This window comes from Bradysia coprophila, unplaced genomic scaffold (genome assembly GCF_014529535.1).
Source record: "Bradysia coprophila strain Holo2 unplaced genomic scaffold, BU_Bcop_v1 contig_232, whole genome shotgun sequence".
Lineage (NCBI taxonomy): Eukaryota > Metazoa > Arthropoda > Insecta > Diptera > Sciaridae > Bradysia > Bradysia coprophila.
The window spans coordinates 13567788-13585419 of NW_023503493.1; the positions used below are offsets into that span (position 1 = coordinate 13567788).

The 17632-nt window shown below is 34.5% G+C and overlaps 2 protein-coding genes across 3 annotated transcripts in view; one reads left to right on the plus strand and one right to left on the minus strand.

The window, feature by feature from the left end:
- The window catches only part of LOC119076869 (odorant receptor Or2-like), a 200995-nt gene that overhangs the window by 19737 nt on the left and 163626 nt on the right, over positions 1 to 17632 (minus strand). The gene's annotated exons all lie outside the window — the stretch shown is intronic.
- The window catches only part of LOC119076837 (tachykinins), a 58508-nt gene continuing 41240 nt past the window's right edge, over positions 365 to 17632 (plus strand). The window contains exon 1 of one of the 2 annotated variants that reach the window (XM_037183841.1): positions 365 to 772. In XM_037183841.1, the coding sequence (XP_037039736.1) occupies positions 753 to 772 (20 nt within the window). In that variant the 5' untranslated portion in view covers positions 365 to 752. The remainder of the gene's footprint in view (positions 773 to 17632) is intronic. The other variant, XM_037183840.1, reaches the window with a different exon arrangement.

The following is a 17632-nucleotide window of genomic DNA, read 5'->3' on the forward strand; positions in this document are numbered from 1 at the left end:
ATGTATTATGGACGAGAGCATAGATTAATTTGCGAATATTCTGAAATGTATCCCCCTTTCGTCAGACCCCTACGCATTCTTATCATTTACCATTTATTTATTGTGCACACATTCATATAGCCAATTTTATTAAATATACAAAGTTTGTCACATTTTTACTGCCGTATCACAATAAATCGTCAAACAGAATCTATTATTTCGCCACAATTTGTAATAACTTGATTTGTGATTAAGTAATAAAAAATTAAAAGCAAAAATTGCCCACATGTTTCTCGTTGCGTATTATCAATATCAACAATAAATGTATGTTCCCGAACATGCGCACCGGTTCATTTTTTCCGTTTCAAAACGGAAAATATGAAAAGTGGAAAAAAGAAAATTCCGTTGTAACACCGCCGTTTCCAATTTCCACATAAACCATACGTACGATAGTCCATCAACATTCGCACAACATCTCTCAATTGTAACGTATCGTGGATCTCATATGTAAGGTGTATAATCATTTGTTGCATATATCTTTCGGTGATGAAAGTATAGCGGAAACAAGAAAAAGCTGCAAAAATAATTCTACTGTAGAGAAAAAAAAAGAAAAAATAATTAGTGACTGTGATTGTAACGGATTTGTTGAGAAAAGAAAAATAGTTAGCAAAAGGAGCAATTTTGAAGCATTTAAAATTTGCGCGATTAAAAAGTGATTTCTTTTAGTTTGAAACTGTGATAAACTTTCGTAGTTTTCTGCTGGTTTTTTGTTTATGGAATTATTCAAGCAGTGGTAAGTGATTTTTTAAGAGTTTTTTTTTGTTGGAAACATAAGAATTACAATGAACTTAAAACATTTGAACTGAAGAATTCAAAAATTTATCGAGAAGAAAGATTAGAACTTTTATATTTTGTAGGTACCGTTTCAATTATATTGTTAGTATGAAAATATTCGACAGATATTTTATGCTATAATTACCGTTATATAATTATTCCGTGAGTTAAACATTTGCGAGAGGCGGATCTTTCTAAATTTCGTTGACGAAACGTTTTTATAAATAAAATCATTTGAGCATTTTCAATGACTTTCTGCAGATTTTCTTTGTTCTTAGCGGGATTTGCTTTACTATTTTTGGTGAATTTCCAAGGATTGGCATAAAGAGTTTTTAAGCCTCAGGTTTCTTTGGAAATCCAAGAATTTTTTTTGTTGGAAAACCAATGATTTTTTTGGGTTTTTAGGGCTGTTTTGAGGGATTTCTTAGATTTTGAGTAGAGTCAGATAAATCATTTTCTAGTTTCACAAAATTTTTAAAGGATTTTTATTGATTGACAGAACATTTTCTAGTTTATCCTTTGTTGAGATCGGTAAAGTGAAATAAAAATATTTGTGAACGAAAACTTTTCTATTACCGGAAAATGTTTGCCAATATTTGTTAAGGGTTTAATAAACATTTGTAACTAAGCACGAGGCTTTAAAGGATTCTCTTAGAGAAATTCTCGATAATTTGTAGTTAAAATTTTTGTAAACTTTAGCAGATATTCGAAAAATTTGAGCCGGAAAATTCTAGTAGATACAGGGAGATTGCCTAATCTTTCGAAAATAAGTCGTCCTGCTCATAATCTGAATCTTTTATTTGATTTATTTTCGGTAATGGTTGCCCAAGTAGCATTTCAGAAAAAAAAAACTTATTCGTTAGAATAACGTTGTAGCAACGTTGTCACAACGGTTTTGCAACCGTTGTTGCCCGGTTATAGTTTAACCTAGGTCAATTAACCGTTGGATAACAGTTAAACAACGAAAAAGTTAAAAATTTAAGGTAGAGCAACTATAATTTTTAACTTTTTCGTTGTTTAACGGTTATCCAACGGTTAATTGACGTAGGTTAAACTATAACCGGGCAACAACGGTTGCACAACCGTTGTGGCAACGTTGCTACAACGTTATTTTAACGAATAAGTTATTTTTTGTGAAATGCTACTTGCTACTCGACCATGGTCGAAAATAATTTTGCACAAAAACTTGCCCCGCTTCTGACTGTTATAAATTGCAGTCTGAGCTAAAATCCAAATACTCTTTTATTCAATAAAATAAGTTTACGAATTGTACAGTGTCGAACTGGCTCAAAAAAGCCCTTCGGGCGTTGTATGATGAAATTTTTCAAAAGGCACTTCGTTGCCGTTTATCCATACACAAATCAAAAGGCTCTTCAGGAATCGCCCGAACGCCCATAGGGCCAGTCCGGCACTGATTGTTTAACTTATAATTCAATTAAAACTTGATAAAACTCGAAAATTTTTGTAAACTTTAGCAGATATTCGAAAAATTTGAGCCGGAAAATTCTAGTAGATACAGGGAGATTACCTAATCTTTCGACAATAAGTCGTCCTGCTCATAATCTGAATCTTTTATTTGATTTATTTTCGGTAATGGTTGGTCGAAAATAATTTAGCACAAAAACTTGCTCCGCTTCTGACTGTTATAAATTGCAGTCTGAGCTAAAATCCAAATACTCTATAAATTTTCAATAAAATAAGTTTACGAATTGTACAGTGTCGCACTGGCTCAAAAACGCCCTTCGGGCGTTGTATGACGAAATTTTTCAAAAGGCACTTCGTTGCCGTTTATCCATACACAAATCAAAAGGCTCTTCAGGAATCGCCCGAACGCCCATAGGGCCAGTCCGGCACTGATTGTTTAACTTATAATTCAATTAAAACTTGATAAAACTCGAAAATCAGTTTAACAGGAAAGGAAAGTTTAGGTCACGTCAGGCAAGATAATATTAGAATGTACAGCTGATCTGACCTGACTAAAGCAGGACAGTTATTTATTCCACTGAGTATAATAAATAATTTTTTTAGGAACTAGATTTGAAGGGTCTCACTCGATGCCACAGATGTACGAAAAATCATTTTTTATCGAGTTGCATAAGAAGATTTTTCCCAATAGAGGCAATGGAAATCTTGGTTTTCGTCATTGAAATGAGGACAAGACATTTATAAATTGAATCGCTCAAGACGAATCGACACAAATCTAAATTGTAGCCTAAATTTGAGCGAAAAAACGATATATTCTCGATGATACCTTCGTGTCCTCGTCTTTTCCGGAAAAAGTGGGACCATCGTTTTGTGTTAAAATGTGTTATAACTACGCGAAAACGCAATAGTTCACTAAAATTGGCGCACATTCTGAGTTTTCTCATCGGAGGCTACATCACCACAAGCATTTTATATTGTTACTGATAAGCCAACCCTTCTTGATACAAAACGATGGTTTCACTTTTTACAGAAAGTATACAATTTAGCGCTGTGTCGAACGATTCTTCTTAAACCGTTTAGTAAGTTTATCTAACGGACTCAGATTATATTCAATGGCTACAATATTGCAATTACACAAACAAAAATTCTTTACTTGAGCTAATTTGACTGAATCCAAATGTTATCAATCCCTTGTGACCTACACACAAAACTCTTTGCAATTAGTCACAAATCCGAATAATCAGGTGGATTTTTATCAGCAAAGCTTTTGCGTCGATGAATTGAAGAATTACACTCAAAAGTACTCATTGTGTGCCGCTTTATTTGTTACATATGCTACATTATAACAAAATTTTCTTTGACATTGAACATTAAAAATCATGAGGCTCATTCCGTCGTTGTGTTATTCTCTGGACGGCAATTACTATGAGCTTACACTCATTCAAGTTATAATGTATAAAAGCTTTCTATAAAGAAAGAAAGTTTTAATGGGCTACAGTAGATATTGCCAGTGATATAAATTGTCAGGGTTGGATATGATATTTAAAAAACCCTCGACAACACCTCCACTAGTTGCAGCGAATTTTAATAACTCATATGGATTAATTAGGTCAGACATTGTTGTGCAAGTAATTTAAAATCGCTTGGATCGTTCGCAACAGCAAATTCCTGAAGAACATCAAAATTGAAACAACTAACGGTAACATTTGTTTGTTTCAATTTTCCTTGGATATCGGCAAAGAGAATAATTTATTTCGTTAGGAAACGTGAATTTCCACTTTTGTTTACATGAAAACAAAATCTCTTGGGATAATTCTACATGATACCTATAATCGCACCGTTATATTGAGTTTGTCTAAGTGGTATCGCGGTGTCCTGTTTAACGCAAAAACAAAAACCTTATCGAAAATCTTATTATGCAAATTTCCATTGTTCCACACAGCTCATTATTTCGCCTATTTGTAATGTGTTGCGCAATGGTTTTCATAAAATTTAATTTTAAACAAAACTTCGATTTGTCTGTTTCGTTATCGTAAATTTATCGCCAATGTGTAGTAAGTACATTCTGTGTGTACTGACAATAACTTAATATTCGCCGATAGGCATGTGAACAGCACTGTGTCGTTCGGGATATTTTAAAAGGATGAAACGGTTAATATGATTTCGGTGGTGAGGAGTTTTTACTTTGTAACGAGAGTCGGATGTTATTATTTTAAGATTAATTTGCATAAATTTTTCGTTTCATTTCCTCTGTGTAAACGAAATCTTCATTTTATTCGGATGCTACTTTAAGATAGTAGATCATGGATAGACGAAAATTTACATTGGTAATAGAAAAAAGTTTAATTTCATTGAATCAATTATTGCAGGCAATGATTTTTATGCTTGATTTAACAGCAAATTTAACTGGAAAAACAATGAGAAATGCTTTGAACTTGAATAGCAAAATTTGTAGATTTTCCATTTAAATCACCCATAAAGTTTCTAGAAAGAATCGTAAAAGTTAGCAACTTATTACTGGTCGAGGCCGAGGAGGACCGCAATGGATTTGCAACTCATTTAAAAAAAAAATGAAAATGACCAGAACTGAGCATTTTCTAGAAAAGCATTGCAACAAGTGGAGCATATGTTTCACCATATTTTAGAAATATTCATTTACTATGCTGGTGCATGTAATAAGGCTATTACATGTATAGGCAATAGCTTTTACATCACTCGCATAGTAAAACGTTATACTACACATGGGAAATAAAGTGATATCTCGTATCATGATGAGTAAAAGTACCTCGGGCTACCGCCCTCGGATACTTTTTCTCATCTGGATACGAGATATCACTTTACTTCCCTTGCATAGTAATGTACTATTTCAATCCATCTGATTTCTGGCAGTGTTGGAAAATCGAAAATATCCTTTTTAGAAAAGTTTGAAAATCTTAGAATTTTTTTGGAAGTTATAGAAATTTATGAAACTTTCTTGTTTTTCTACAAAATTTTGCAATTTCTAAAATTTGTAGAGAACTGTCGAAAACCCTAGAAAATTTTAGAAAATCTCTGAAAATTTATTTGTAGTAAATATGGCAGGTGAATGAATAAGACACTTCATTTTCGTTTTGATAGGTTACGGTCCCGAGCCAGAGCTGTTAGCATATGTCAGTAAAGTCATCCCGACTGAAATACGGAACTAAAAGCTTTCAAACAAAAAATAAATCAAACAGAATGTATCTAGTCGAGAAGCAAAGCTTTTAAAATAACGTTTTTTATCAATTGAAATTTTATTTACGTTTGCTCTTAGCAGGTAGTCATTAATTATTACATAACATCGACGAGATGCATATAGACATCGAGGGAACTACAGTGTCCACTACATGCAATAATATGATTACGATATCAATTCGTTCTGTTCATAAAAATAGCAAAACGTAGATTAAGGTTGAATGTGGTCAACTAACGAAACTCTGTTCTATATTTGTACATAGTCAGTTTCAACCGTCATTATTGCAACTTTATCATCACTGTTTGGAAACTAAAGCTCAAATGTAATAGATTTGTGTATTACATTTCTAGTATATTTCGTCATAAAACTATTAATGTCGGCGCTCTATTTTTTGTGAACCAACTTCACTGCTATGAAATTTCATGGATTTAAGGAGAGTGAAGTTATTTCACGAGAAAATAAATCGTAAAGAATGAAGTACCAACGATGGTATCCTATTCAGTTAGGTTATTTCGACCAAAGTATGTAAACATACTGAAGGTAATGCAAATGCTCAGCGGATCACAAATTTTACGGAACCCAAGTTTCGGGTGAATATAAGACTTGTTATGTTGCTTGTTTGACGTTTGGCGTTTTAATGTTGGCAGAAATGTGTTGGTCTCCACACAATATTTTGTGTTGAGTATAAAGATACAACCTAACAAAGTGAATTTAACTAGTGGCCAACATTGTAAAAATTATATTCACCCGAAAGTAGGGTTCCGTGAGTTTTTGTGGATTTGCATTACCTTCAGTATGTTTGTATACTTTGATTTCGACAACTTAGTTTGTTACGGGGTTTCGGTGAGTTTTGAAATTAAGCTTCTCTATGTTGCACTAAGTCGAACAATTTATGAAGAAAGATGTCATAGGGAAATGCTGTTTGGAAACGTAATAGATGTTTGCATAATCTTTTACATTTTATTTATAATTCCATTTGCACAACCATTAGGAGTCGTGCAGATGTAAAGCTCTGTTTTGTTGAATTTTTCCCCTCAGGCCTTATTTTAGGTAAATTTTAGAAATCTTCTTGTTTAATCTCCGCCGATCTCGCTGGGCGGGTAAGATTTAAAAGAAGCCATAATTTAGAAATTTTTAATAATTTTATTGAAACTTTTAGAAATTTTAGAAATTAACTTTCTCACAACAAGCTTAGCCTCCCCGTTTTACATGGCCAAGTTCCATGTAACCGCCACAGTACAGGCTTGAACATTATGCTCCCCTTAAATGTCTTGACATCACTTACGAAAGCTGATGTTCATGTGATTGATTGGACTTTGGTTAATAATAAATTTTATTTTAATTTGCTTTAAAAGAAAAACTTAATGAAAAACGAATAAAATGTGACCCATCTCACGGTAACGCAGCATAAATAATTAAAATAGTATATAGCAGAGATTCAAGATGACTAAAAGTTTGATTGATTGCTGATGGCTTCTCTGAATGTCACGTTTGGCTTAATAAAGTTAAAATAATAAAAATTTAAAATGTAGAGAGGCAAAGAATCGGAATTCTATATGAAGTGTATGGCGAAATATATTAGGACAATGTTTGAACACATATCATCACGTCCATCAGGTGTGTGGTGTGAGACAAGCAAAAATTTTAAAGGTTATTATATGCGCGAAAAATTAATGTAATGAGTATCGTCTACCCGAATAAAATCATCCTCATAACCATTTTAGTTAGTTGACATGGGTAAAAAAACCTGTCCTCACAGTCTGGTTTCTCGTTAAAGCACTGTATACTTACAGCAACGATAACATTTAGTTCAGTCATTGTTTAAATGTCTGACGACATGGGAATGCTTCTCCAGTAATTTATTCTATCTGATTACTAGTAAAATATCGGACGTTAATTCGAAGTTTACATAAATTACTTCGTTCAAGCGATTACAAGTAATTATTTATATCTTGAACTAGAGTCCAGTTACTGCACATCAGAGTTATTAACACAAATTGGATTGTTCATCGGGTTATTTATAAAAAGCTTTTAAATTTCACTCGGAAGCAAAAGATTTTATTAGATAAAAATATTGAATCTTACGGTCTTTTCTCACGCTGAAACATCTCACTTCTCTAACGCCCACGTTCGTTTGAAACGATTTGAAATTTCCATTTCGAAAAAGGGAAATCCCGTTTGGAAACAAAAGCTCAAATCCAATAGATTTTCAAATATTCTATTACAGTTCTAGTACGTTTCGTCCTAAAACTGCTAACGTCAGCGCCATAATTTTTGGTGAACTAACTTCACTGCTATATGAAGTTTCGTGTATATGTACCAGAGTGAATTTAATTCATCAGAAAGTAAAGCGAAACGAATGAAGTACCGAAAAGAATTGTGGCTGGGTCGCCTCAACAGATCAACGAATGTTTCCTACTCAATTGGAATTTCTACAATAAGTTTACCTTCTCGCTATAAACTGTCGATGTCGGTCGAACGTTACCGATCAATAAATTCAGCTAGTTATCCGTTTACCATAAGCAATGACGCAAGTCAGCTAAGTCTCCATTCTGTTAGTGTGCTCTGTTATAGTTAATCGCATGTTAAAGTCAATGAAGTAAAAGATTTTGTTTCACACATTTGAATAAAAGAAGTAAAAGATCCAATTGGGAAAATCTATCTGACGGCAAAATGTTGGTTAAGCTTGAATATAATGCGGCATTGCACATTGATCGCTCTCTATCTACACCATAAATTTTCGAAACAAATCTTTTGGTCCTCGCTTCGCCTGTAACATTCGTGTTTACCTGGCACATTTTTCGATCGAAAGGATATATTTCTATTGGTTTGGTCGGTGGTACAGGGATTCCAGCAATGAAATGCGAGAAATCTAGTACATTTTCTGTAGGCTTTCGCTTAACACATCCAATGATATCACTTTCAGTACATTTAATCACACATAAGGTCAGTGTATCTGTCTTCGGCCAAGTATAAGTAGTCGAACACCTAGTGTTCTTTCATTGATAAACTTCTTTCATTAACGAAAGAACAATGGGCTACTACAACTACATGTCCGGAGATTGGTGCCGGCACTCTATAAATGAAATTGACCCTATTTTAGCATAATAAACCCAGGTAAATCAAAGATAGTTTTTGTCATATCTTCCAATTTATTCAAGATAAGACACGACTAATACTCACAGAGAGATCATAAAGGGAATATTTCTAAATGGAACATCAATTAAATTGTCTGAAAATTTGATTGAATTATCGATAAGACGGTATGTGTTCTACTTAAGTTTTGATTTTCGATTAAATTTATATGAGGTGGAACTTCCACACTCACTACAAAATGTCAACCTAAATTTCGGGTAAAATTTGGTTATCTAATTGAAATAGCAACAATATCAAAAAAGGATAATCTGGCTCCAGTTACGTTTATATCGGCATTCATTTTATATGGAAGTAATTACGATACGATATGCCAATTACAAATCAATTTAACAGACGCAACATCTAATAATCAAATAATCAAACACAAAGTTTGGTAACAAACAACAGGAGAAAGTATTTAGATGTCATGAATTATGCAGAGTTATTAAAGATTCTCGGTTTTAAAATAATTCAATTCTAAAGGATTAAAACCGGTGGTGTGTGTATATACGTTTTTCCTTGATAAAATGGAAGATATTACTTGAAAAAGCTGTACATACCCCAAATGATTGAACAAAAGTTTGTGATAACGCTTTCGACTAAATACATTTTTGGAAAATCTCGTTCGCTCAATCGGCTATTAAATTATCGTTACCGAAAATCTTATCCGATTACCGGTTCAGCTTTAAGGTTAAGGGTTTTTGGGAATTTATGTACAAAGTGGCTTCCCAAAACGAATTATAATTTCGAATTCAATCGGTGCGTGTTATTTGTTGTAACGAGTGATAAATTCCTAAATTCGTTAACCTGCCATGGAGAATATTTTAATTTAGTCGAGTAAAATGGAGAAATTGTTGACCCACTCGACACCTATCCGAGAACAGATTTCGGTCTTGATTCTAAATCATCACTAAAAAAAAATTCTTGGACGCCAGGATCAGGAGCTGTTTTCTAATTTCGTAACGACAAGGTAATATTTCCACACAAAAAATGTGTGGACCGTCTCGCAAGCCGTATACCCCCTCAACTCTCTTACGTCACGTTACTATTCCTCATAGTTTCCTAATTATTTTCTGTGTGATTCAGAATCAGGACCAAAATCTACTCTCTATTTTCGAACTCGTAGCTCATACAAGGAATTAATGACCATTTGCGAAGTAGTTGGTTCTGTTAATATGTGTTCTCAAGTTTTAATGGATTAATAAGCATTCTAAATATATATTACTGAAACGAACCATTTACGGTCAACATATTCCCAATTTTACAAATAAATCGAACCGACACATTACATCACACCTCCGAGTACCACTAAAAAAACAACGCTTCATTGAACTTATGAATTATGATCAAATTACTAATTACGGGCATGTAGAGAGCGTGGGCTTCATTATATCATCAGAATAGTATGTATAATGTCCGGTAATTATTTTGTTCCCAAAGCATACCTTATATTAGTCATGACGTCGTTGTGGTTGAAATTAAAAATATGAAAAGAAAAAAATCCAACCTTTTTCAAGTGATCGTCATCTGGGTATTTCTTTAAAAATAAATTTGACGTTGTGATTGTGGACAATATACGCAGAATTATGGAATTATGGATTGGATTCCAGAAGTAGAACTGAGACAAAGGCATGTCAATCAAATAGAAATTATTTTGTTTAATTTTCTGGTACGAGTTATTCTTAATCGACGCGGAAGATGAAAATTTCTATTCTAAAAAATCAATTGTTGTGCTGCACTAAGCAGAAAGACCGAGTGGTAAATCACTCTTGAGATTATTTTAGGAGTGATTATCTCCTCGAGAACGACTGAAAACTATACTATAGGGTTGCTCTACTGGTCTCCATACCAGTAGTCGGGCACAACTACACTCTTGCATATAGCCGAAGTATATATCCGTAAATAGCATTTCGAGGTCATCTTGTACATGTGTGATATGTAGTCCGGAAATATTTTTTTAGATAGAAACATAGGCACAGATCAGAAAGATCCTTTTTATAGCCCCAAGCGTTTCTTCTGTTAATATTAGAATCTCCCAGTTTTCAATAGGAAGTCGTTAAGGAGCTTTCCATCTAAATGTGACAGATCCTCATCAAGAAGCTCATTTACTCAAAGATGCAAAACCCAAGGCATATGTGAAGAAGGTAATCCCTTAGGATGTGTACGACAAGAATGGATAGGATCCAGTGATCTGTCTTTTATGTGGAGATGATCGTAAAATTGTAGAGCTTCGTTATTGCACCAAATCAGATCTAGTAAGCTTGACGAGTTTATCGCTCCAGGATTATAACATAAAGAGTCGAAGGAGTTTTTTTTTGCATATCTTCTTGGTCTTTCATAAGCAGTAAGTTTTCCTGGCAACGCCGATGAGCTATCAAGTTTTTCCTTACTTCTTCCGAAAGTGTTATAGCAGTGTTGGAAGGTTCTGTGAAATTTGTGTCTGAACCTACTTTACCTTACTTTAATGTCAAAGTTATTCCCAAGTTATGTACCCGTTGGCACGGGCACTTTTAAGCTTTTTGAGTTGTTACACAAATTTTTCATTTTATTCCAAAATCCTCACTTTTAGAAAAAGTGTGTATATTTTTGCAAATACACACTTTTTCTATTTTTAGTCAAGAGTAATCTGTTTGTGAGTTTGCTATTACTTGATTCACTAGTCCGCTGCCAACTCGCAACATTGAAAAACTACCGATTTCGTTTAAATTAAACGATATTTTTCCAAATCTGAACACATTTTTTAATAGGAACAGGACTGTAGTCAGGCAGGAATGTCAGAAGTGGATGAGCCCTCAAGTTATAAAAATTAAATAAAATCGTAACACTGCGATCAAAAATGTTGAATAAGTCTTGAAATCATTCGAAAAGTCTTCTCAAGAGTAAGGCTGGAAGGTATTGCACCGCGCGCAGGAGAAATTTTCAAATACATTCTTTTATAAGAGAAAAATATGAGTTACATAAGTCAAAAACTTCTTGTTGGCCTTTGATTAAATGGTATCTTATACGAAATTAATAAGATTGATTTGAATAGATGAGGGTTGAACGCAAATTTTGAGTTGAGTATTAGTGTGTCAATTTCCGGTTAAAAGAAACGATTGATTCTGAAGACCTCAGAATAGAAAAACTTGCATTTTGAAATTGGAAATATATTTTTTCCAAGGAGAAGTATCATGGCACTACGTTAGTGAAGGTCCGTGACGCAAGTCCGTACTGTGCTTTACGTGAATAGGAAATGTAAATGCATATTTCATATGAGCGAAGCGCAATTTACACTGCCGTATCACGTTAAAAGCTAAAAACTTCGTTTCGAAATCCGTGTGTTCCATCATTCCATTCATTCCATTAATTTCGCTACAATAAAAAACTTTTTTTCTTTGTGCGGACAACAAAAGTTACGCTGCCCATTGATAATTCTCTTGCGTACAGAAAACAACATCCCATGTGTGAATAGTACTGTTTTATAGTAATCCCATCACTGATAAAACCATAAAAATCATTAATTTTAAATAGAAAACAATTTGCACCAAAATCAATACCCTTGTGGGAACACACGAAGCCACACGTTCGTAATTACATTTCCTTCCGCTTGAATAACAAAGGAATTTTATTAGAGGTGGCTGAACAGAAAGGCAAAATTATAATATCCTTCAGTTAGCACCGTGGAGCAGAATAGACAACAACAAAAATGTAAACACGCATGGGACAAATAAATTCGGAATTTTCTTAAAAATACGAAAACTCGAAGCAATTCGTTATCCGTAGCGTGTACATAACGAGGTTTTTGTTTACACGAGAATGTCTTTGATTATCGTAAACGGTTTCTTTTTCTGTGTGGAAAACTTACACGGTAGAGCAAATCATCACCACATTACTTTTACTACCAATGTTTTGGAGATAAATTATAACAATTGGGTGCTGCAGAAGAAAAGAAAAATTCTGCGAATTTAATGGCACTCGTTCTTATTCTCAGTGTTATTTAGTGATGCAATATTTCTCAGCGTATCCGTATGCGGTTCAGTCATTTTAGATGTAAATTTGCGAATGTATTAGCCAGGACAATTTATCTGTTTAAAGGGGAATAGTGGTAGCAGTTGTTCACTCAAAGAAATCGTGACTATTAATATTTGGATTTTATCTTGTACTTTTCTGAACATGTAAAGCAGCAGCTGCTGAACTTTATAAAATTTTTAATTGGCACAGATAATCCCATAAAATGAATGGAGTATTTCTAGATTGTCCAACCATAACTTATGAAGTTTTACCAACTAACCAAACTTATCCGAAAGAAGTCCGACATATACCAAGGCAGAACTATTGATCAATATAATGAACGCGTCTTCTCGGTCACTTTCACCGTAAAAGGTTCACGATAACTCGTGGTAATGCTACTTTTTAGACCCGTACGAAGTACTGAGGTCTTATAGGTTTACGCATACGTTTGTAACACGTCGAATTGGACTCCCTGAGTAAGGGGAAGCCTATTGTGGTAAAATGTTCGTCTGTCCGACCGTCCGTCTGTCTGTCTGCACGATAACTTGAGTAAAACGCATCCGATTTTGAAAATTCTTTTTTTTCCCGTTTGGTAATGTCAAAAGACAGGCTAAGTTCGAAGATGAGTGATTTTGGATCGACCCCTCCTGAGCTGGGGCCCAATAAGTGCTTTACGGTTTTTCGAAGATATCTCCGGACATTTAAACGCTATACATCGAATGAAAGATATTTACAATACCGATCGACAAAAAAAAAGTTTATGGAAATCGGATGACCGACTTGTGAGTTAGACCCCTTGGTGTGAAACAGGCACAGGGCGGCAAGCAGTTTTTGCTTGTAGGTCGGCCAAATTTGAACATATTTCGTTCGTTTTAGCTTTGTTAGATAGGTATTGACCGTACCAATCAGGGAAAAAAATGAAATTATGTTCTCCGGAGCGTGAGCTAGGTCTCTTGGAGTGAGCTCTTATCTGGCTACTCGGCCGTACAGTGAACGTGGAGTATTTTGTCAATATCTCGAGTAAATTTTGACCGAATTTCATGATTTTTTTTTTGTTTGAAAGGTATTAACGAATGTAAAGCGTCGGTACTATTTTCGGTTTCCTAACAAAATGGCTGCCGGCGGCCATATTGGATTTTATTAAAAGTGATATAAAGTGGGAAAAATGATGCTTAGAGAGTTTCTGTTAACATGGAAATGATGTGTTAAGTGTGAGGGGTTTCAGTGATTCCATATATGGACATCTATATATACCTATATACAGCTATATTGAGCTATATACAGGCATATAGAGCTATATAATAGCATATTCCTCTGTGAAATGTTTATTTACAGTGAAATATAGTTAAATATAGCGGTATATAGCTGTTTAAATAGGAATTTATGAAATTTGACTTCGTACGGGGCTGTCTATATTGCCTCCGGCAATTTAGTTGTATATGATAACAAGGCAAAGAGTGGATAATGTAAGTGATTTAAAAGGAAGAATAGTTTTTCAGCAGAGAAGAAAATGAAGTAAGAGAAATGAAGAGTTTCACATTAAAGGCTTTTGATACGAATAGGTGTTTCGTACGGGTCGGCTTTAGCTATGTTTTAATCCGATTTTTCAGAATTGAAATAAATCGTTCCATCGGGATGATGTGACAATTGTCAGCCCGAGGCGAAGCCGAGATTGAGAGCACAGAATGAGAGTGGGAAATAAGCGACGAATTCGCTATATTTCAACACCAGTTAGGAAATAGTACATTTCGTACCTAAGACTAAAAGTCATTTTTAGCGTGTGAGAAGTTTACAGACACAGCCGAAGGCGAATCGAAATATGTTATTGAGCAACAAGCTTCGTTTCGGCTCGGATATACAAATTCTATACTTGTCGAAAAACAGTTATGCTGCTCAGAATCACACGAGTGAGTTTGTGTGTGTCTTGGCTTTTGTAACTGCGACGACTCCCACACTTTACGTGTGTCGACTCTTACTAAAAGCTAGTCTATTTGCGTTGGTTCTACAGATATTATTCATTAACGAAATATTGTCGTCGTACAATCATGATGTGAAAGATCGTACTGAATGTTAAGAAATTAGGGTACGTCAGATTGTTCGAACAGAAACGGAAACATAAACGATTTTCCTTTGGCGAAGCTACATTGTCCCGAAGAAAAATTGTTTGTGTTTCCGTTTGTGTTGGACATTCCGTTTCTGTTCGAACAATCTGACGTTACCTAATATGACCAGGGCACATTGAACACAGGCTGATGTTAAAAAATAATTTATGTAAATCGAATGTATCTCACCATATGTTGGTTTTATTGATGGAAACAAATGTATTTGTAACAATCATAATTATGAAAACTAACAAAATAATGTGCGTCGTATCTGTCGTCCTTGAAAAGGTATCTCACGTGTAATAAAACAAGAGTGTGGATTTAAATTGTTTTGGATACTTTTGTTTTCAATTTGGTCAGCGCGTGCCAAATAGCTCATTCATAGTACTATTAGTACTATTACAGAGGCGCGTGCGAATAGCCTGTTCATCATACAGTGGCTATTCGAAGGTCTAATTTTATCTGATGATGTTAATTTCAACTCGTCATTGAGGAGCAGGAATTATTTAAAACAGCTCGACTAACCTTTCCCCGTTATAGATTTGGTCTTCCTAAATACATACACAGAGACTATACGATTTTATAACCAAATGTCGTAAAAAAAATAGGATTTGAATACACTATGCGCCGCGTAGTACGCGGTGTTAATACTGGTGTCGATCATTTTAGAACTATCGAGAATTATAACTCTCGGACTTGGAGATGGTGTCGAAATATCGAAATAATATTCCAAACACAAAATGATTGAAACAAAAATTTATTTTTTCTCCAAAAATATTTACTTCCGAATGACTTTGAGCCATTAGTAATGCGTTCGTCTTACTTGTTTCATTAGATGCAAGTACATTGACATTCAGTGTCACTTAAACATTTTCCAGTGCAGAAGTGGCCTGGAAATACTTCATGGCACAATTGTGTGCATTGTGGATCGGTGCAGCCAGCTAATGTGTAGTCTGAAATCGTTACGATTAAAATGTGTTGACCTACCTGTAGATGTTTCGTGTTGAATTATAAAATAAAAAGAAAACTTACCGACGAATGTTAACACACAAACAGTGATCAATAGTAAATATACGAGTGATTTAATCATTTTAACGGTCTCCACGATACTGCGAAAAAATTCACAATTTTATTCGTTTTGTAACAATAAATTCCAAGAAAAGGTGTTCATGGAAATTAACGAAAAAAATTAATTATTTCGAGCAATGGGGCACGATTCATAAAATACGTTCACACGATTGGAATGTAAAAAGTTAAAATGTGCTGACAATACACGGTGGGGTGAAATTATTTTAAACAGAGACGCTAGAATAGCATGTAAAATTCATTACATAACCAGTTTTCCTGCGTGATTATTGACCTCGGCTTCGCCTCAGATCAACAAAATTCACACGAAAACTCTTTCATCTTTTTATCACTAGTTATGTCTGGTTCTCCAAAAGAGACGAGTGTATCCGGTAACTGAATGCATATTTGAATAGTTAAATCCAGAAACGGAATATGTCACATTAGTGAATCATAGGAAGAATGACATTTTATTCGTTGAGCTCCGTTTCAAATAGTCCTACGATGTTTTTTGTTTCAAACTATCAAAAGAACTTTTATTGGCATAATGACGATAGCTAAAAAATCAATGACATTCCATTTTTCTTATAATTCGCTAACGTGGCATGTCTCGTTATCATTCTAGGAACTCAGTTATTTATACAAAAAAAAGAACAAAATGATGCATACCAACATTAGCACACTTCAGGAGCTTCAGTTCAGTGTTAATCATCAACAATGTTTCCGTTGAACATCCTGCTGCTTCCAAATAATTTATGTAACCGAATGTGTCTCATCTCATATGTTATGTATAGTGTTTAGCATAGATGAAACGAGTGTATGTGCGACACTATTCGTCGTATACTTTATAAAACTGATATTTTGATAAAAATTTCATGAATTCTGGTTGACAATCACCCATACCGCTATGGAAGATCGAAGAATGCATAGAAATGAAGTATTTGGTGAAAAATTTGCCCTTGCTTCCATATTACGGGTCCGTCATAAAGTATGCTAAGATCGATGTTTTTCAGTCTCTTCCTCACGGTGCGTGGCATGACATACGTCATCAATAGCCTTACTAAGAAAATCGTAGTATAAATAGTTCAAATGGTACGATTAGTTAATACAAGAAGCGTGATGAGTTAGTCTGATCACCGCACAATTTCACTAGCCCATGCAAATTATCTGGTTTTGTTTATGGATCTATTTCGCAGTATATACCCAGAGCACAACTCATAAATTGAAATATTTAAATTTCATAAATTGCCAGTGAAGGTCGACAAGAATTTACGCCATGCATGCATTTTGCCGGAGGGAATTTTATTTTACGTTCTACCGAAGTTCAATTTTTCAATTCACTGCTCATAAAACTATGTGGAAAACGTATGAATTTTGATTAATGTAAAAATAAATATAGTTGGTTATCAGTTTGTATATAGAGTAACCGGAGCATAGCGCGGTCTGCACTAAATAAATGTTGTCATTGCACTCAGTGCTATAATGTAATTCCGTTACTCTTTGATGGCGTTTTTTGTATTTAAAAACTTCATTTGAGACATTTCCTCATGCCGATTTTCAACAAAATTATTTTCGCGAAAGTTGTTAAAAACGAAGTTGAGGTTTATGGATGAGATTACGGCTGCAGTTATTTCATCCATGGTTTCATCCCTCACGAAATACAGCGATCTTATGATTACTGTCCCGTTCGAGATGCTGAGTAAGGACAGTTGTCCAGAGATGACGAAGCAGCTAAAATAAGTCTGTTGGTCCGTCAACACTAAAACTAATTAAACCACAAAAGTGTTGTTAGAGGGCGGTTCAAGGTTTTTCGTAGAAGTCTAAGCGGAACTGTGTAACAATGCAGGTCGAGATTTTTGCATAGATAATGAAAATAGGAATCGTGGTC